This window comes from Misgurnus anguillicaudatus, chromosome 21 (assembly GCF_027580225.2).
Source record: "Misgurnus anguillicaudatus chromosome 21, ASM2758022v2, whole genome shotgun sequence".
Taxonomy (NCBI): domain Eukaryota; kingdom Metazoa; phylum Chordata; class Actinopteri; order Cypriniformes; family Cobitidae; genus Misgurnus; species Misgurnus anguillicaudatus.
In genome coordinates, this window is record NC_073357.2 from 31108143 (window position 1) to 31129970 (window position 21828).

General features: G+C 36.1%; 4 protein-coding genes across 4 annotated transcripts; all 4 read left to right on the forward strand.

Moving 5' to 3' along the window:
- Positions 1 to 40: 40 nt before the first annotated feature.
- Positions 41 to 5740, forward strand: tradd (tnfrsf1a-associated via death domain). Its single transcript, XM_055202246.2, has 6 exons — positions 41 to 195; positions 658 to 705; positions 802 to 955; positions 1133 to 1413; positions 4891 to 5017; positions 5251 to 5740. Exons 2-6 carry the CDS (start codon positions 685 to 687, stop codon positions 5547 to 5549), a joined length of 882 nt encoding a protein of 293 aa, XP_055058221.2. The 5' UTR covers positions 41 to 195; positions 658 to 684; the 3' UTR covers positions 5550 to 5740.
- Positions 5741 to 9755: 4015 nt separating this feature from the next.
- On the forward strand, positions 9756 to 16828 carry gnao1b (guanine nucleotide binding protein (G protein), alpha activating activity polypeptide O, b). The gene is made up of 8 exons (XM_055202234.2): positions 9756 to 10488; positions 10613 to 10655; positions 11765 to 11906; positions 12326 to 12486; positions 12707 to 12835; positions 14889 to 15018; positions 15290 to 15443; positions 15538 to 16828. The coding sequence occupies exons 1-8, from the start codon at positions 10371 to 10373 to the stop codon at positions 15723 to 15725; spliced, it is 1065 nt and encodes a 354-aa protein (XP_055058209.2). The 5' UTR covers positions 9756 to 10370; the 3' UTR covers positions 15726 to 16828.
- Positions 16829 to 17331: 503 nt separating this feature from the next.
- mtbl (metallothionein-B-like) lies at positions 17332 to 17929 on the forward strand. Its single transcript, XM_055202293.2, has 3 exons — positions 17332 to 17490; positions 17613 to 17678; positions 17771 to 17929. The coding sequence occupies exons 1-3, from the start codon at positions 17466 to 17468 to the stop codon at positions 17878 to 17880; spliced, it is 201 nt and encodes a 66-aa protein (XP_055058268.1). The 5' UTR covers positions 17332 to 17465; the 3' UTR covers positions 17881 to 17929.
- A 155-nt stretch (positions 17930 to 18084) lies between these two features.
- Positions 18085 to 21318, forward strand: tmppe (transmembrane protein with metallophosphoesterase domain). The gene is made up of 5 exons (XM_055202257.2): positions 18085 to 19967; positions 20048 to 20158; positions 20245 to 20410; positions 20529 to 20668; positions 20795 to 21318. The coding sequence occupies exons 1-5, from the start codon at positions 19235 to 19237 to the stop codon at positions 20983 to 20985; spliced, it is 1341 nt and encodes a 446-aa protein (XP_055058232.1). The 5' UTR covers positions 18085 to 19234; the 3' UTR covers positions 20986 to 21318.
- The last annotated feature ends 510 nt before the right edge of the window (positions 21319 to 21828 follow it).

Below are 21828 nucleotides of genomic sequence, written 5' to 3' on the forward strand. Positions count from 1 at the left end.
AAACAAGATAAGAAGCATTTAACCAATCACCATTGAACGCGACCTGCTATGCGCCAATCAGCGCAATCCCTGCACACATTAGTGGGCGTGTCTTAAAGCGGCCAAAGACAGTGCTTCGACATCTCAAAAGTTTTCTTCGGGTTAAGTTTTCAGACGTCCGTCTTATTATTCAACCAAAATCCAGCAAATCGTTTTGTAAGTAATTATATCATAATTTATTATCGTTATAAACAAAGCGTAGGTTTATATTCGATATGATATAAATTGAAACCACGTAAGTTATGTGAAACATTCATACGGGAAATATTGTGCGTTCAAGTAGAAATTAAAGTATATAACACTAAACTAACATTAAAAACGGTTGAACTATCATATCTGTAGATATTTAATCCACTGATCACTTAAAATGTGTAAAAATTCAAGTTTATCCCGTGACGCATGCGCGTCAATCCGTCTTGCGTTACCTGTAAACATGTGCATTTCGTGTTTGTTACAATCTGACCTCGTTAATAAATGCGGACGACGAGCCAACACTCACACCCTTATAAGGACATGCTTACAAGATAAAAGATTAACAAAGAAGCTCATTGGTGTAACATTTCTTTGTCTCTGTATGTTTTCTTTGTGGGGTTGATTTGTTTTTTTTTACACTCACAGGAGTTGTGAAGAGAGTTAACTCAGGAGATGGACAGTATAGACACGAAGGTATATGTTTGTATTGTAGGTTGTGAACATCTGTGTCTGTCCAGATGTTAGAGTATGTACATTAACAATTAGTATTTGATTGTATCTGTGTTGCAGAGGTTAAATGAAAGCAACTTAGATGATCGTGCGTGGTCTGGGTGTGCTGTACTTTTCTTGGGGTGTAGCAGTCCAGCACATAACCTTCTGTCAATTTACAAAGATGAGCAGGGAAAATTTAGTTTGTTCAAGGTTATTAAGCTTACCCTTACAGGTATGTATCAATAAAAATCCCAAAGACACCTACATTGAAAATAAGAGAGTATTTGTATTAATATAGTATTAAATGTTGCCTATATATATATATGTATATATATACACATTATATTATAGCCCTTTTCAGTTGTTTGTTGCTTGCGGTTAATAAAGTCCTGGTTGAATTTTAATTCAGATTCTGTTGGTGGACTGGAAGGCTACGAAATCCTGAAACTGCATGATGCTGATCCCTTCCTCGGAGTGGAACTTAAGTTTATGGACATGAATCTCTGTCAGCGATTCCTGGAGAGCTATGCATGTGGTTCACTCCTTCAGTTTTTGTCCCAACATGCCTCACGGCTTCTTAGCATTCCTGATGGGGTTGTCATGGAAACACAACTCAAAGCTGGAGCGCACACGATGGACCACAGTCTAAATGACCTAGACATCTGCCTAGAGCATGTTCGCCAATCACAGGTATGTGTGTTTATGCACAAACAGTTCAAAGTAGATTTAATGAGTTAAATCATTTACAAATAAATATTTTAATATAATAAATATGACAGCCATGAGAGATTGTAAGGGCCTTTAATTGCGCAATAGCTTGAAATACAAGTTTCAGTTTTTCTGAGAGTTAGTTTCGAGAGTTAGTTAGGAAGTGATACTGAAATCATATTTACCACATTTTATGTCACAATACTAATGCTTATTTGTTTGTTGAATCACCTCAATTCGTAACCTACACATTTACTGTTGACAAAAATACAAAAATGGAATCCAACATTTGTTTTCAGGGTTAAAAGTCATTTCATGCTTTTGAAAATGACTATAATTTTCCTCAAGTCCACTTGTTAGGGAAGTGTCAGTGAAGTATCTTGATCCGGAGACTGATCCTAAATCAGCTGCACAACCACAAAGAACAGAGCACCCTGCATTATAAGTAAGGAATAATTGACAATATTCCATTTGAATTATTTAAAAAAAAAAATGCACATCTGAGGTGGTAATTCGGGGTGCATTTTAAAAAAAATAATTCAACAGACAATTATTCTGCTTATATCACGGTTACCACGCCGTAAGAAATTGTTTGAATGTTTTATTTTAATACATTTGACAGACTTAGTCTTTAAAAGGCTATTGCGAGTACTGATTTGAACTTGGTAGTTGATAATTCCAAAACGTCATTTGATAGCGTGTGAGAGAGAGAGGGAGGAAGAGAGATTGTAGCACATCTCAGCCTTCCACATTGTTTGCACTTGTGTTTGCAGTAATGGGAAAAAGTTGGCCTATCAATATTTATATTTATTTATTTTTCTTCAGTGTTTATGGATAATTTGGTCTAGTTTAAATGATCAGGTGAAGGAAAAAAAATAAAAAATCATGGTTTATTTACTATATTCATTTTAATTTTTTAATTTTATTAATTAACTGGAACTTACTTCATAGTTGTGCGTTTTTATATATATTATATATATTATATATATTATTAGTGGTGGGCAGCGATTAATCGGATACAAAATAAAAGTGAATTTTTGCATAATATATGAGTGTGTGCTGTGTGTAATATTTATGTATGTATTTAAAGGAAAACACCACCGTTTTTCAATATTTTACTATGTTCTTACCTCAACTTAGATGACTTAATTCATCCCTATTTTTATTCATATGTGAACTTAATCTTTGTACAGTGCATCATAAATGTGTTAGCATATAGCTTAGCCCCATTCATAGGATCCAAACAGGGATGAATTTAGAAGCCACCAAACACTTTCAAGTTTTCCCTAAACTGTTACATGAGTAGTTACACAAGTAAGTATGATGGCACAAAATAAAAAATAAGAACTATATTGTATGGCGGAAGAGCACTTAGTTTGCAGCACTTTGGCCTCAGGCGCAGAGAGCGAGAGATAGAGAAAGAAAGAGAATGTTAGCATCTGTTAGCCATTCTTAAGGGCTTTTGACACTTGAAATAGTTAACCCCAGGTTATTCTAAACCCCAGGTTAACAGAACCCTGGGTTATCCGTTACACATTTCACACTGTTTATACTTAATCAGGGGTTAAGAGAAAACCCTGGGTATTTTAATCTGACGTTTCACACTGTGCATTCCTAAATCCTAAATTAACGTTATCATTTGCATATTTGTGGTCTCAACAGTGATGATTGGATAAAAGCAATGTCAAACTGATTGAATTAAAATAGCGTGCTGTTGCTTTAAATAACCACTTATATTGTGCTTCCGCGTCAGTGAACGGTTCGCAACGTAAATCTCTCTTGGCTCTTTTAAGTCTCTTGGGATGTCATTTTTACTTCAATTCGGATGTTTTCGTTACAAAGATCGTGATATGAGGCACTTGCACTTCAATTTCTGATTGGCTGTCTGTTGTCAAGCATCAAGTCATGGTTTCACACTGCATGCGTTTGGCACCGCAATGCAGGGTTAACCCCTCAAAAGCAGGTTTTATAACCCTAGGTAAATTTTAGGATAACACCACTTCTAAATTACAAGTGTGAAATGCTCCTTAACCTAGGGTTAAAAGCGGGGTTTAGAATGAAGATAACCCGGGCCAGAGTCGTATAAAAATAGAGTTACGACACTCACATAGACGACCGTTGTAAGAATGGAATGCGGAAGTAACAGCGTGTCATGTAGTGACCGGTAGTGACGCATAGTTCCAAACGCAGCACTGAAGCCCATTCATTTCAATAGCACCTGCTGGTAAATCGATGAAATTACCGTTTCTCTTTACATTTTCAGACATTTTATGAATATAGTCAACAGTGATATTTTATGAACTCTGCTGTAGGTAATGATTATCGTTAATAATAACTAGATTTTTTTTATATTTTAATGAGTTGTGTATAATGTGTGAATAATATAGATTTAATGGTTTAATATTTTATTACTGGTGGCCATCTACTTTATACTTATCTTTTTTTATATATTACGAGTAACACTAGGGGGCAACAGCGACAAGCTAATGCCTTATAAGAAAGTCACACTGCTTCACAATGCTGCTATGTGTTTCATTGTGTTTGGTAAGTAATACGAGTGATGTATCCTCGAAAATCATGTATAATTATATTAACATTTAATGTGTACTCTAAATACAATTAAATATGAATTTAGTGTGTTTCTGTTATGCTTCACTGTTACAAATAACCGCGTTGGTTTTTGTGATTTTAATATAGTAAAAGTGTAGGAATTATGTTTTTAGCAGATTGATAGCCATTTATATAGCCATATTTTTGCTATAAAAATAAAAGATTAACTGTGTTGCTGTAGTTGGTATAGATAACCACAGTTATCTTTGGGTCATCATTAACTGTTTATCTTTATTAACTGATTTACTGTATTTCCATCACTCCCTAGTAAAACAAAACGTTATAAACATAGTAAGTATAGTGATCAATTCACATTACAAGCTAATATTTACCTAAAATAGCTGAAAACCTATGCAAACAGATTGACAGCCCTGCTTGGTTAGGAACTGTAGAACGTTACATGAATCACGTGACCGCGCGGCGGCGAGATCAAAGCGTTTCGTAACTCTCTCTTTATATGACTCTGACCCGGGTTAAGCGCAGTGTGAAAAGCCCTTTTCAGAACAGATTTATATAGGGGTGGCCTGGAATTGTCCTGTCACTAAATTAAGCTAAAATAAAATGCTGTTTGGCTTGACTGAAGAGTGCTTAACTTGTTAATGAAGAAAACCAGAGGGGCTTTTGGTGAACTCATAATGTCTAACATTCAGGAGGAACATCTAACATCTTTGAAAGGATGGAGCAGTTTGATGTATCAGCCTTGCTCAGGTGGGGCAACTGTGAAAAAATTCATGCATTCTGAGTTTCCTGTAAAAATCTTTTAGAGTTAAAGAAATACATCATTGTTTTGTTTAAACCTAGCAGCTGTTTACGTGCAATTGGTTAATCTGATGGATGGTTATTTTGTAGCCTGTGCGTTTGCGAGATGATGAGGTCACACAGTTGGAGCAGCAGCTGCAGAACAGCTACGGCCCTCCCAGTCAGCCCCCACAAGAACTGCCAAAGAACTGCTTTCTGTTTCAGAAAAGAGTGTTTGGTGAGAAATTTGGGTGTTTATATTTGTCATAATGCATTATAGAGTGTAACTTCTAAATTACAAAAAATCATACTCTTTCTGTACAATCCAGGATAAAGTCTCATAATCTACTGTCACAAATGACTGTATTATCCATTTTATATTATCAATATACTGTTTTATTCCAAAATTTAGCTTAAACCCCATTAAAATGTTATATGTTAAGTGTCTGCATCCCTTTCCAATCCTCTTAGATGATAGGCCATTGACATCTGCAGACCAACAACGATTTGCAGCTCACATTGGACGGGATTGGAGGCGAGTGGGAAGGGCTTTACAAAAGAACTGTCGTGGTCTTAAAGGCCCAGCTATCGATAATCTTGCCTATGAGTATGAAAGGGAAGGGCTTTATGAACAGGCCTATCAACTGCTTGGACGTTTCATCCAATCAGAAGGCAGGAGTGCCAGGCTGGGCCGCCTTATAAGTGCGCTAGAGGAGACAAAACTGACCAGCATGGCAGAGATTATGTTGGGCATTCAGCCACGAGATTGAGCCTTTATGAATGATGGATGTGTATTTTTGTATGTGTGCGTATGTGAATTTTTCCAAGATATACAGCAACAATTAAAGAGCATGCCTGTTGATGTTTGTGATTTTGAGTTTAATCTGTCTCAGAAGTTGTTTTACTGTCCCAAATTATTTGTTAAATGATTAATAAAGTTTTTCATACATGTTTTAAGAAACTCAATTGTCCTATGCTTCCTTACATTTCTGGAAAAATTATAAGGAATACACTCTGCTGGGCTATTTTTGATCCACTGCTGGGTCAAAAAGGGACCACCCCAACCCACTGGGATATTATTGAACCTATATATGAACCCAATGTTGGGACATATATAGGCCTAAACATTTTCTGAGTTATGTAACCCAACAGTTGGGTTTGTCCCTTTTTAAACCCATTCAACCTAGCATTTTTAGATGTGTCTCTTCTGTGTGAATATTAAGGATAGTGAACTATGCTTTTATAATACGAAATAAGCTTTCTAGTCCAAAACATGCTTGATCTGATTATAAAACTGTCCACTAGGTATAGGTCACCTATATTGATCTAATGTTTTTTAGAGACTATTAAGTTGAAACAATGGCAAAAATTAAAAATAAGTCAGCATCTGGATCTGATTGTGTTTTAATATGACATGAAATGCCGTTATTCTTTGAAATTCATTTTTAGCTTAATGGTATCTATTGAGAGCGGTCAGATTAATGAAATGGAGGAGGCCTTTCTCCATTAAAGCATTACACAGACCTGCCATTAAAGTATTAGATGGTTAAGAGATCACATTCATTTTAGTTATGGGGATTTAGAAGCTCCTATAGTCGTTTTCTAGAGTGAAATCTAACATTTTCATTTATGAGAAACCTAGTGATTAAATACAAAAGACAATGTTACCCAACAGTTCCGTTTTCAATAAACGTTTCTACCCTCACGAAAATTAACCATGGTTTTACTACAGTTAAAACCAAAAACCCAGGGTTACTGTAGTAAAACCATGGTAACCACAAAATAACCATTGTTTTGACAACCATGGTTTTGGCAACCATAGTTAAACCATGGTTTTGCTGATAGTAATCAATACACCAAAAAAACATGGTTACACTTTTACCACAATAAACCATGGTTAATTTTCGTAAGGGTAAGAGTGAAGTTTTTCACGATTTATACATACTTATACATACTTATCAGGGCTCAACATAAAGGACTGCCCGGGGCCAGTGTGAGAGACATTCGGGCCAGTAAACAGTATTGTCACTTGCCCGATCAGGCCAGTACTTTTCTCCCAGTCACTAAAATATATTTTCTGTATGTATTATGTAATGTTACCACAGAGAGACATTTTAAGCATTGCAAATGTTAACTTCTCAGATAATCTTTTATCTGGTCCACTGAACTTTATTGCCAATTGTCTGAACAAATAATGAATAAATTGTAAATTTAAACAATTATATTCGACTTTGGAATTATTATTTTAAATATGTGACACTAATATATTTTTTTGATGGGGCCAATAAAAATTTTGGCAGGGCAAGTGAAAACCTGAGCCACTGGCCCAACTGGGCCAGTATAAAAAATTCTGTGTTGAGCCCTGCTTATGCTACTTGTATATGATAATGTAATGATATAGCAACATATTTATGAAGTTGAGGCTTATGGAAGAGGGTCTATGATGCTGTACCCACCATGGTAATAATGATAAAAGCATATTAAGCTACCCTGTGGTTTGATATTGCTCTCATCTTAGTCAAGTAATCCATCAGAGTGAATTGTGTGTGTGTCAGCATAGTATCAGTTAGACATTTATTTTTACATAGAGGCCTGTGCAGCTTTCATTTTGTATGTGAAGAGTTTGGTTCCAAAACGAGATAACTCAGTTTTTTTGTTATTCAAAAATCTTGTTTTTTGATTGTGCATTCCAATCAAACTGCAGTTGGTTTGTTTTGATTTAAGCCTTCATAACTAAAAACAAGATACAGCTATGTAGCACAATAAAAACATGATTATAAACATGTTTCGACAAAGAAATTCAAAACAACGAGTCATCTCGTTTTGGAACCAAACTCTTCGGGGTGCTTTCCCGGACAGGGATTAGTTTAAGCAATAAACAATAAACTTATGTGCATTTTGAGGCAAAACACAGGGCACTGATGTATTTTAAAATATGTCAGTGCAAGTTGTTTTCAGTTTGGACAGCTCTTACATTTATTTTAGTCTAGGATTAGTCTAATCCCTGAAAACCGCCCCTTTATGTGCACTTTTGTCCCACAAACATTCACATTATTTAAATGCGCTACCGTTTTCCTCTGTTGGCTTGTCTGCTTGGTAAACCTAAGGAAAAGCACAGTTTCTGTTTTTTTTAATCGTTCCATATTGCAATGTGATACTGAACATTTTGTCATCAGAATAAGTCAGGATGTTCGAATATTCATGTTCAGATTTTGGTTATGTGTCAGATTTTTAAAAAATCAGCAAGTAAGCAGTTGCTGAAGTACAAATTTAAGCTTTATTATATGTTGACAACAAAGCAGAACATCTGGCACAGAGGTTAGGCATTTAAACAAATCTTAAATCTTTTTGAGTGTAAGGGTTTGTAATATAGATAAAATGATTAATTATTTTTATTATATATTTATGTGTTAGGTAAGTTAGTACAATCTTAAAAATAAAGGTGCAAGGTTCTTAACGTTACAACAATGCCATAGAAGAAACATTTTGATTCCTCAAAGAACCGCTTCTTTCATACCATTTCATAATCTAAAGAACCCTTGTAATACTCTTAAAAATGAATGTGCTTTATGATACCATAGAAGAACCATTAATGGCTAAATGGTTTCATAGAAAATCTTTAGAATCTGAAGTGTCTTAAGCAGGTCTTTGTAGTAAAAAAGTAAAAAATTATAAAAATGTATGAAAAATGGTTCTTTCAACAATTAATGGTTCTGTAGGGAATCGAAAATGGTTCTTCTATCTATGGCATTCTTGTGTAAAGAACTTTTAAAGCACCTTTATTTTTAGGAGTAAGCTTTTTTTGAAACAGAAAGTTTCTGTAGAGTAAAGGTTCTTTATAAAACCATTCAGTCAAAAAAAATAATTTTATGGCACCTTTATTTTTAAGAGTGTAATTACATTGTCACAACTATTTAACATACATTTACATAACACTTAGTTACAAATATAAATACTCCACAAATGTGTTTAAGGAATAGTCTTCTGTAAAACATTAAAATAAAGGAAAAACAAAGAGGGGCATCTCCAACACATCTTCACCAAATGACAACTGATCAGGCTGTCTCAAATATGTCGTCTTTTATTGCCATATTGTCTATTACATTGTAATCAGTGAACAAGAGTTTTTCCGTAAAGTGCACCTATTTTTATAGCTAAAAAACGTTATTTTGTGTATTTGGTGTAATACAATGTGTTTGCGTGGTTTATGGTTAAAAATGCATTATTTACCACACACTGTACATTTTTGTAGCTCTAGATTTCACCCGAAGATTTGTAAAGCTCTGTGTCCCTGATTGGCTAGCTAATCTGTAGGTTGTGATTGGCCTGAATACTGCTGACGTCAGCCGGAAATGTGACGCTCCTTACCATGTTTGAAAGATTCGGTTGCTAACTTACAGGCTGTGAGTCCGAAGCGGGAGGAATTATGATAATGTTGGTCTTGTCTACATCACCAATCCCAGGAAGTAAAATGTTGCCTACAATCCGTGTGTTTGTTGTAGTCCAAGAAAAAAGAAACATTTGAGACGATATCTCACGTCATCGTTGCATATCGTTAACGTACTACTACACACCTACACAACAAAGGAAATTTAAAAATGTGAATCGGACAATAGGTATTCTTTAAAGGGGACATATCATAAAAATCTGACTTTCAATGTTTACGTGCTATAATTGGGTCCCTAGTGCTTCTATCAACCTAGAAAATGTAAAAAAAGATCAACCCAGTAACTTAGTTTTGGTAAACCAGTTTCTACAAGCATGTGAAAAACAGCTCATTGAAAGTTGGCTCCCTTTGTGATGTCAGAAGGGGATAATACCGCCTCTTAATCTGCACTATCCAACCACGGCACTGCTATTTAGTGCAGAGATCAGCTCATTTGCATTTTAAACATTTACAAAGTGGCAATTTTAACATGCTATAATAAATTATCTATATGGTATTTTAAGCAAAAACTTCACATACTCTGGGGGCACCAACGATTTATTTGACATCTTAAAAAATTTGTGAAATTTCCCCTTAAAATGTCTAAATATAAACAATTTGTTTAACATATAAAACAAATCCACTGTGAATTTTATTGATGTCTAATTTAGGCAGCCTAAAACATTTAATAAAACTGTCCTAACGTCAACATACTATTTTAAATTAGGTCTACACCTTAGCTTATCAAATTAATCCATTTAAAATCGTTTTTCTAAGTTACAGCAACTTATCACTAGTAAAAAAAAATGGGAAAAACCGGTATGAGATCATCATACAAATAACTGAAAAGGCTGTCACAAAAGCAGAAAGATGCTCTCGCAGTGACGTCAGGTCGATGAGAGAGGGGTTTGCCCCTCGCGCATTAGGAGGGAACTACAGGATGAGAGACGAGCTCGTGCTGGCCGCCACCCAATAGACACCAACGATTCGGAGCGCGAGCAGGACGACCTCATCTCAATCAAGAGGCCGAGGTACGAGCCTGTCCCTGACCTTAATTCGGCTCGGATGCTTTAGCAACGAGAGGCACACTGAGCAGGCACGAGAGGAGAGTGTGGGACAGAGACGGATATTTGGGCTACAGCTCTCGCGCGTCCCGACTCTCGCAATGGGATGCACGTTAAGTGCAGATGAGCGCGCGGCTCTGGAGCGGAGCAGAGCCATCGAGAAAAACCTTAAAGAAGACGGAATGAACGCAGCCAAAGATGTGAAATTACTGCTGCTCGGTAAGTCACGCAGAAAAAGACGTTGGTCTGATTGACTGCTTTATTAAGAGTGAGTGAATTGAATAAGGACTGCAGGTGTGTGTGTGTGCGCGCAAAACAGCATTGACAGCTCGTGTCTTCGCAGGCGGCGGGGAGTCAGGCAAAAGCACCATCGTCAAACAGATGAAGTAAGTGAGCTTTTAAGATATTAGGGGCTGCTTTACATGGTTTGTTTGGGCACTGAGAGGGCAGTTTAAGGTTGAGAAGTGTTTGGCTTGCGCTGTTCAGTGTGCTGGTGCTGAAATACAAACAACCCCATGAGACACCGCTGTGCGTTTGTCTGTCCCACTGTGAATAAGTGTGCAGTGAAGCCTGTTGTTGTTCATGTTGGACAATTTTCCAAGGTTCCTAAATCTTTTCCGTTTAAGGCATGTGTCCAGTGTGTCAGACATTTGTGTTTGACTAAGAGAGAGAGAGAGAGAGATTGTGTGTGATGTATTAGACTCTTTCTCTCTATTAATCTTAATGGGTGGCTTTTAGTGCCTGATCCCCGCAGTCTCGTTTAGCGTTATCCGCACATTAAACGGATGTACTGGGACTTTGCCATGCACCTACCCTTACATTTTCATAAATACAGAGGTTCAAATCACACTACATTTTTTGTGTAATAGATTTATTTAAATCAATTTTATATCAGTACTACAACACTACACAGTTTTGGAAATCAAAGCATCCATATTTATACAATTATAACAGATAACAAGATACATACAATCTATCACTTTTTAGTACACTCTTATGGGCACTATTACAGTTTTACTTACTATTATTTACTGTTATACAAGTATTGCTGCATTATCATTTTACCTAAAAGGACCAAAAGCTAAAAAATACAAGAGTATTGCATAAACCTTATTAATACTTTACCACCACATATTCCAACATTGCTTGTACAGTGGCGTTTGAGACCACATTTAAAGATCAACTTGAAAATCTAGGATTTAAAATCTAACTTTAACATGAGACTTAATAATAATAAACAAAATTTAAGAAATATTTAAAATTCCATTCATTTAATGTAAATAATATAATTGATCATAACTACTTTTGTGATTTCCCTGCTTGCTTGCTCTATGCTTAGTTAGATCAGTATGCTTAGTATCAGATTTTTATATTAAGTTTCATTTAATTGTTATATATGCAAATGTGCACATTATTGTCAGTCTTGTCTTGTCTTTCGTGTTTATATATGTGTGTCTCTATATAATGGCTTTTCTCTGTTGTGTCCTTACGTCAGGATTATCCATGAAGATGGGTTCTCTGGAGATGATGTAAAGCAGTTCAAAACTGTGGTCTATAGCAACACTATTCAGAGCCTTGCTGCTATCTTGCGAGCAGTGGAGACTCTTGGTATAGAGTATGGAGAAAAGGACAGAACTGTATGTATACACACCTGCTTACACTCACGTACATTCAATGTAAAAGGTAATAAGCCAAACTCTAAACAGCAGTGTTATGGTGTGATATATGTTAACCTGAAAAACGTGGTTTAAGTGAATCTTTAAAGAAACTTAACAATTATTAGACAGGACAAAGGATGCATAACAATTTTTTTGCTGTTAATGTACCAGTGCACACCTGATTTGAGTTTCAGTGTGGACCAGCGTATTCCCTATGCTTGGCTAAAGACTTCTCAGAAGCTTAGTAACAGTGACATCTAGTGGTGGAAATGATTAAAAAAATCATAGCTTTCACTAAAAGCACCATACTTTTAGTAGACATTATTCTGCACACCTGTATGCAGTTAGTAAGTTTTTCAAATCATTTAAAAAAAAATATGGGTGTTTATGTGTTTTAGGCGGATGCTAAATTGGTATTTGATGTGGTCACTCGTATGGAGGACACTGAGCCATTCTCAGCAGAACTTTTGGCTGCTATGATACGTCTATGGTCTGATTCTGGAACTCAGGCCTGCTTCAGCCGATCACGAGAGTACCAGCTCAACGACTCTGCCCAATAGTGAGTCTCTCTCTTATACATACACAATGCAATGAGGTTATATAATGATTATATCATTATCAGCTGTAACTTTAAACATGCAAGGTCAGATAAAAAAACACAAACCACATTTTTTTTCCGTTTCATGCACAATAACGTGTATTCTTATAAGCATTTACAAATACATGGTATTTTTTTTTTATACATAAACGTATGTATGTGTGCACATTTTGTGTTTCAGTTACTTGGACAGTTTGCAACGCATTGGATCTCCAGATTACCTTCCCACTGAACAGGATATTCTTAGAACTCGAGTCAAAACTACTGGCATTGTTGAAACACATTTCTCCTTTAAGAACCTCAATTTTAGGTATGTATATACAGAGTTTTTAATTAGTTTGCATTTTACAATAGTGTATTTTACTAATAGCGTATTAGTTTTGTAAAAAGAAACGGTACATAAATGTTGTACATTAAAGGCAGAGTGCACAATGTTTGAAAGCCAATGTTGATATTTGAAATCACCTAAACAAACACGCCCCTACCCCAATAGAATCTGGACATTCTTTTGATAGGCCCACACATATGCAACCCAGGCAACAATGTTGTTTAGTAGACACGCACCTTACTGCTGATTGGCTACAAGTGTGTTTTGGTAGTCGTCCCGGTCCCTTTTCCAAAGCGCTTTTCAAACATTGTGCACTCCGCCTTTAATGCTAAAGAGCTATAAAGTGCAGGTGTGGACAAAAATATTGGCACCCTTGGTAAATATGAGCAAAGAAAGCTGTGAAAAAAATCAACTTTTTTTTCCTTTTGAGCTTAATAAAAAAATGAAAGTGGGGGGATCACATCATAAAAAAAATTTCTCAAATAGACGCTGGCCACAATTATTGACACCCCCTTCCCCTTTTTTATTTAATACTCTTTGCTACTTCCATTTGCAAGAATAACAGCTCTGAGTCTTTTTTTATAATGTTTGATGCGGTTGAAGAATTCATGGCAGGTGATCTTAGATTATTCCTCCATACAGGACCTTTCAAATGTTGCTGCTCTCTACTCTTCAGTTATTTTCTTCATGGTTTAGGTCAGGGAACTGGGATGCCTATGGTAGAACCTTGATTTGGTGCTTAGTGACCCATTTATTTTTTATTTTGATGTTTGTTTGAACCAATGTCTTGATGGAAAATTTAACCACAACCCATTATAAGATTTCTAGCAGAGCAAGTCAAGTTTTGACTTTTCTATCTGTTGGTATTTGATATAATTTATCAAATAAGATGTCATAGATCTCTGGTATAAAAGTAGGTTCACAACAATAAAGATCCAGATGTATATTAAACTGTAAACATGGATTACTTTTTTAATTCCTGTGTGCACCAAAGCCGTCTTGTGTTCCTGCTGCCAAAAACTCTTTTTGTTTCATATGGCCACAGACAAAGTTCCAGTTTGGCAAATGAATATACTGGAGTTTGTTTTTGCATGAGAGCAGAGGATTTGTTTCTTAAACTGTGTCCCAAGCAACTTGTAGTGATGGAGTTGCTGTTTTCCTTAATTTTTTTAAGCTTTCTGACCCCAGGATTTAACTGATTTCTGAAGTTCTCCATCTGTGTTCCTTGGATAGTCTTTGGCCTCTCAAATTACTCTCCTTGCTGAGCATTAAGATGATATGTCCTCTTTCAGGCAGATTTACAACATCTTCAGTTGATTAAATCGTCTTTATTATTGCCCAGATTGTGGAAAATAGATGTTTTAATAGTTTAACTATTTCCTCAAAGCCACTTTTAGTTTGTTTAGCTCAAAAATCTTTGTCTTTGGAGTTACCCATTGTGATGATGAATGAATAAGTGGATTTGGGCTTTGTTTTACTTAATATTTATTCCCCTTGCCTAGACAACATAATATTTCTAGTCACCTTGATGTGCTAAAAAAATGTGAATATTAGTGGGAATATACTTTAAAGATTTTTTACTGATACATTTTTCTAGGGGTGCCAATAATTCTGTCCAGTATGTATTATAGAAAAACATTTATTTAATAATGTAAACCCCTCAATTTCAAATGTTTTACTTCAATAAAAAAATTATTTATGTGATTTTTTTTATCGAAGCTCAAAACGTTGTAGATTCACAGCTTTCTTTTCTTATATTTAGCAAGGGTGCCAATATTTTTGTCCACAACTATAGGTTACACCCCACTATGTTTGTCCTCCAAATCTATTGTGACACACTTGTGATTAAATAGCATAGAAATCTTAAATTCATTACACAGTTTTCATACTAGTGTAAAAATAAATAAGCTACAACTTTGGTTAAACCATTTTGTATTATTTCTGTATATTTGTAAGTTGGACTGATCGGACAGTGTGCACACATGCGTACATGGCTTTACATGTGTTTTGAAAGTGTGTGATCTGTTGTCCCCAGGCTGTTTGATGTAGGGGGACAGAGATCAGAGAGAAAAAAATGGATTCACTGCTTTGAGGATGTGACTGCCATTATCTTCTGTGTTGCACTGAGTGGATACGACCAAATGCTGCATGAAGATGAGACCACAGTGAGCTACTATCAAACTTATGATTACTATGGCTATAGTCTATTATATATAAATATATGTGGTATATATAACTAATTTCATTAACAATTAATATAATTTGATATAATTTTTGCTATTATCAGTTATAGAGGAATCCAACTGTATTTATTTACTAATAATAAGCTATATATAAGCAGCTAAGTCAGCTTTCCAAAGTTAGAATCTTTAAACTTTTAATATTAATGTAATACTTAAATTATGCTAATCTATATCTTCCTTCTCCTTTCTACAGAACCGTATGCATGAGTCTCTTATGCTCTTTGACTCCATATGTAACAATAAGTTCTTTGTTGACACCTCCATCATTCTTTTCCTCAATAAGAAGGACCTTTTTGGAGAAAAGATTGTGAAATCTCCACTGAATATTTGCTTTCCAGAATACACGGGTATAAAAATCATGCACAATCATATAAAAGTAAGTTTTTTTAATATAAAAATGCCTAAAAATAGTATTCGTAACCTATTTTTTCATTCCTACAGGTCCAAATACATTTGAAGCGGCAACTGCATATGTAGAGGTTCAGTTCCAGAGTAAGAATCGCTCTCCTAATAAAGAGATTTACTGTCATCTTACCTGTGCTACTGACACAGGAAACATTCAAGTGGTCTTTGATGCTGTCACTGACATCATCATTGCCAATAACCTGCGTGGGTGTGGCCTCTATTGAGCTCCAGATCCACCTGTTGCTCTTTGAAATGGTAATGAGTGACTGAACTGGCACCCCATGAATTTGGCCAAGGCGTCCCTGTTTTATTTTAGTTTTGTTGTTTGTTGATCCTTTCTTTGACTGTTTTCTTTTGTAGTTTGTAAGAACATTGCTGGAGTAAACAATGTATGGGTATGCATGTGTAGCATAAAATGTGTGTGGCCGGGCATAGATGCTTTAAGCATGAGTGCATGTGTGTGAGTGTCAGTCATGTAATAACACACAAAGTTCTCTGCTGTTTATGTTCAGTTGGCAGACTTTCAGGGCTTTTCAAAAAACGTACATCTAAAAATATCTATGAAATACGAGTGACTGATGATGGCTAATCATGTGGCTGAATGTCATTTCATAAACTGAATGTTGTCCAGGGGCAGCTCTTAAGCCAAAGTTGTTTGAGAACCAAGCATTGTTCCCCTTAATGGGTCTGTGCTCACTGGCTTCAGGCTGTGACATAAAATGCCTTACAGCTAATGAAGCACAAAGTGTGATATTGACAACATTCTCACTCAACATGAGCACAAATAGTTACAAAAAGTTTCAGTTGTTTATTTCTGTGCAGATGATGCTGTAGTTTATTATTTTTCTTATTAAACTGTAAGCGCATGTATATACATATTTTGTATAGCACCACACTTTCTGCACCCTGTCGGTACAAATACAATAAATACTGGCTAATATGAATACAAATGAACTAGCTTACAGATGTTAGGTTGAAATAAGTATGCATATTACAGTAATACAGTAAGTCATATATAACTGATTACTGAATTACTAGGTGAAAAAATTGACAGTTTTTTTTTATCTCACTCTGATTGTGTAATATGTGAGTGTGTACAGATGTGTGTGTTATGCATGCACAGTCTATTCACCTATGACCTGTTACTTAACCCAGATTTCTTTTCCAGTTTACCCCTCTTTTTTTTCTTTGCGGTGAATGGATTTTTTTGTTTGGTGCACTGAATGTTCTCTTTTCCTCCCTTGGGGTGTACAGCACTGTACTGCTGGTTTTAATCTTCTGACTGACCAATGAAATGTTTACATTAAAAAAAGAGAAAACACTAGCAGCAAGCAGTGTCTGTGTCCTGATTTGTACCCTACATTTAATATGTTTCTCCATTGTAATTATGGTATCCAATGTTTCACCTGTAATTATTATTAAAGCGATAGTTTACCTTAAAATCAAAATTCTGTCTTCATTTACACACTCTCATGTTGCTACAAACCTGTATACATTTCTTTGTTCTGATGAACACAAAGGAGGATGAATGTTTGTCACCAAACGTTCATGAGCCCCATTCACTTCCATAGTATTATTTTTCCTACTATGGAAGTGAATGAGGCTCATGATCGCTTTGGTTACAAACAAACATTCCTCATAATATCTTCCATTGTGTTCATCAGAACAACGAAATGTATACAGGTTTGCAAAAACTTAGGAGTGAATTTTCATATTTTTGAGTGAACTATTCCTTTAATATCAATAATTTAAAAAAAAATCCACAGTTATCTGTATCAAATCTTCAGTTGTTATGTCTCTGATGCCCACGTGACTCCCTGTTACTAGGAACCGAAGTTCATCCACGAGCGCGCTCACATGACGTACACGTAATAGTGACGCAGGTCAAAAGCGATTGTATTTATTTATACGTGCCAGACTCGTCCACGAAAGCATCGTAGATTCTTTGGACTTAAGGTTGGAAAATGGACCCATGTGACTGTTCTAAGAGTAAGTATATAAAATAATCTAAAACCACGTCTTGTATAAGTAGTTAACAAATTCTGTGTTACAAATAAGAACATTCGATAACTACGCACATTTGAGACATAACACCTATGTCCGTCTTGCAGGCGGATCCTGTAACTGCGGGCAAAACTGCAAATGCACGAATTGCGCTTGCGCTAAATGCAAGAAAGGTGAGTCGAATAACAATCCCACGGGTTATTAAAATGACTTCGCCGCAAGGTTGTACAGAATAAGACAAATTTCCTTTTATTCGTCTCGGTAGGTGGCACTGGCTGTTCGTCTGAATGCAGCAAAGGTGCGAAGGGCTGTGAAAGTGCGTGCAAGGACAAGGAGAAGAAGGCTTGCGACACACACAAGCATTGCTGCAAATGAATCTACCTGTAAGACTGTGGTCTTTAAATAAAGGCATATTACGTACTTACCTGATCGTAATTCATTGTTGTTCCAATTTGAGTAAATATAAGTAAACGTAACATTTGTATTTTTAATGAGTGTTGTATCCGAGTTAAAAATAACCAAAACAAAAGCTTGATTGATTAATGTAAAACAATGTCAGATATGACCAAATTTTCTCTCAACATTTTCAGTGATGGTCTCATTGCGCACCTATGTATGTTGTTAGCAGGCCTGAGTATGTTGGGGAGATCTAGGAAGTGGTCGATTTAAAATGGAGATTTTTTTATCATTTATCCAGGTGATAGTTTTCAAGCGCTAAGCGCCAGCAAATTTCGCTATGTAAGGTTTTTTTATTTTATTTATTTATTTTTGCATGTATAGTAAAAAAAATAAATATAAAACATTACCTAACTAGTTTGTTCCACCACTGGTTGTTAGGATAACAAAATGTTTTAAACGTTGAATATAATTCATTATTTACAGGGCTTACTTGGAAGGTTTTTTTTAATAAATGCAGAAATAGAATAGAATATACATTTTTCTTTGGCTCACCAAACATACAAGACAGTAGACATACAGACAACATTCCCAATGTAATAAGTAAAAATGAAACAAAAATAAAACAGGAGTAATAATAAAAAAATACAATGTAAAATGTCATGATGGAAAATACTCAAATATCTAACAACTCATTTGTTGTTATTATTACAAATATTTTCATAACGTGGAGAATTATCTATTTTATGAATCAATTATGTTTTAGGTAGTTGTTAGGATATTGCTTGTAATGAAACCCTCAAATTCAATAAATCCTTGTCAAATCTATGCTTAACATGAAAAATAAATTATAGTGAGCTATAATAAAATATAGTAAAGATTCTAACCAATCCAGATGAATAGCGTCACATTAGCCACGCCTCTTTAATGTAACGAGCCAATGATTTTATCGCACACACTTACCTTTCGCAGACAAGCTAGGAAAGAAACCAAATTAAAGGGTGTGTATATGTTTAAATGTGCGAAAGAGCGACGTGAATGATTTAGAGGACAGTTTATATATTAGTCAGCAATTTCTGTATGACCGTCCGGGAGCTATGACTGCAGTCTTCGTGTTGTCAAGCAGCGGCCATCTGCGGAAGTAGCCTACTGTAATGTTTTTCTTTAACTGACCCAGTTAAGATAATAACGTACATGTTATAGATATAGAAGGAGTATGCATACTTACTGTACTATGAATTGAAAGGTACGACAAACTCTTAAAATTCTTAAAAGTTAAGGAATGCTCTTCAAAATGACCGCACAGTATTTGCTATAGTCATCGCTTGGGTCAATGACCGAGCATATGCCGGTGGCCAGTATGTTTGGGTTCGGTCGCCTTTCCGCCGAAGGTAAAGTGGGAATCGCATCGGGGGTTGTGTTTTTCTCCATGCTTATATCCAGGACGCTAATCTCAGAGCGGGTTAACAAAGACACGCGTGCTTTATTATTTCGTGTTCAGTTCTTCCTCTTCATCAGCACCCTCCTGCTCATTGGCTCGCTTTACATCTGGAAGCGCGTGGTGAGACGACTGTGTAGCACCAGAGGAGCGCCTTCACTCCCGCAGAGATGCTGGCGTATTGTTGTCTTTCTGTTTCTCATTCTCGTTCATGCCAGTTACCTAAGCATGTTTTTCCTTGTGGACACGGAACCACACTGGTTTTCATTAGTTAGTTTCTCGTGTTTGGGTATTTTTGTAATCCTGCTTTTCTTCTTGGTGGTTTTTGGCTGCTTAAATCGCATTCGCGGGCTTCTTTCACGCAGACGAAGTGGTGAGGATGTGGTAACAAGTGGCTCGACCAGCCAGGTAGTGTTGGCATTAATAGTAACTGCAATATTGTCAGTGTATGGCTTGGTGAATGCAGCACAGCCTCCCCGGGTAGTCGAGGTGGAGATCCCAATGGAAAAACTTCCAGAGTCTTTGAATGGACTCAAGTTGGTGCTTCTGTCAGACATACATCTGGGACCAACGATAGGTCGCACCAAACTGCAGCGCATCGTTACCATGGTGAATGAGCTGGATCCAGGTGACTGCATCTCAACATGATGAGGTTTTAATGTCATATTTAAATGTACTCAGCATAACTTCTTACTTTGTGTTCTGTAGATGTTGTGGTCATTGTGGGTGATTTGACCGACTCTCAGGTAGCTCGGTTGAGGAGCGCTGCAGAACCACTGGGACAGATGAAGGTTCGACTTGGATCTTATTTTGCCACAGGTCAGTCTTAGTATAAATAGCACATAAATTGGATAGAAAATGCCTGTTTGATTTATGTGTAACATATTTTTTTGTGTGGCTTCGAGGCAATCATGACTACTACACTGCTGATGTTGAAAGCTGGTTTGAACTCATGCGCTCAATGGGCATTGAACCTCTTCACAACAGCCACGCTAAAGTGTTTCGGCCGGAAAACACTCAGGACTGGATTTGCCTTGCAGGCATTGATGACCTTGAGGCACGCATGCTACGGTTAGTACAATATAAAGTCATCAAAAACTACTAAGCGACTCTTTGAATATATACAAATCCAGTGCTTTCCATACGATTTTCCGTTGGGCTTATATCAGTGGTGTTGCTTTGGTTAAAGATACCCAGGCCATGGCATGGATGTTGAGAAAGCTCTTGATGGATGCAGTGCAGATAGCCCGATTATTCTGCTCGCACATCAACCCCATGCTGGAAAACAGGCTCTCCAGCAAAGACCAGACATCAGCTTGGTACTTTCAGGTACTGTGCCTAGATTTATGTTGTGGTCTTTGAGGATGTTTTTAATAATGCATGTAACTCAACAATGACAGTTTCGTCCACAGTTTGACCTAAATGGGCCTAAAGTGCAAATTTATGTTTGTGTAGGTCACACACATGCTGGTCAGATATTCCCCCTCACCATCCTGGCATACCTGGCAAATCCATTTTTCTGCGGACTCTACCGTGTCTCTGAACATACTATGGTCTATGTTACCCCTGGGACCGGTTATTATGGCATTCCAATGAGAATTGCAAGCCATTCAGAAATCACAAAAATTATACTGAAACGTGCCTGATAGCACTCAGTCAACACAATGCAGGGATAAAATGCATGTTTTCCCTCATACACATTCATTACCTAATTTCTGTGTATGCTGCCACATACAATTTTACACACTCAAATCTAATTACATAGTAATATATGTCATTTATAAAAAAAACATTGTAAAGCAACTCATACAGAGAAATTTTGAAATAATGCATAACATTTACACATTGTACAATGACTTAATGAATAAGGAAAGCGGTCTATTTTACTAGGCCTGATAGCTTTTTCAGTGTGGTAATGTATTATAATTTGTTTGCCAAAGCATTTTAGTAATTAAAGCTCATTATTATGAAAAATCTAATTTTAAAAGTGCCAGTGCCAGTTTTTTAAACTCATCCATATGTTTTATATTTAAATTGCAGATTGTGACACTAATTAAACTCATTGCACTGTTTTTAACCGTCACAGTTAAAGTCAGGGATTCCATTATTATGTGAAATTCTGATTATTTTGATTATTAAAGTTAGTTGATGTAGCAAATCATCTGTCTCAATATAGTTTTTTTCTGCTTCATGACTTAAATGGGACAAAGAGATCTACATTCTTAAAAATAAAGGTGCTTCATGATGCCACAGAAGAACCATTTTTGGCTGAATGGTTCCATAAAAAAACTTTATTGTCAGAAGAACCTTTGTTTCACAAAAGTTTCTTCTTTAGACTATAAAAAGGTAAGTAACAGATGAACCAAAATGGTTCTTATATGGTAGTGTTTATCAACTGCAGTCCAGTCCTCTCCCTCCCAGAATGTTTTTTGATGTATCCTGATATAAAACACCCGATTCCTGTCATCAGCTTTTTAGTGTTTTAAATA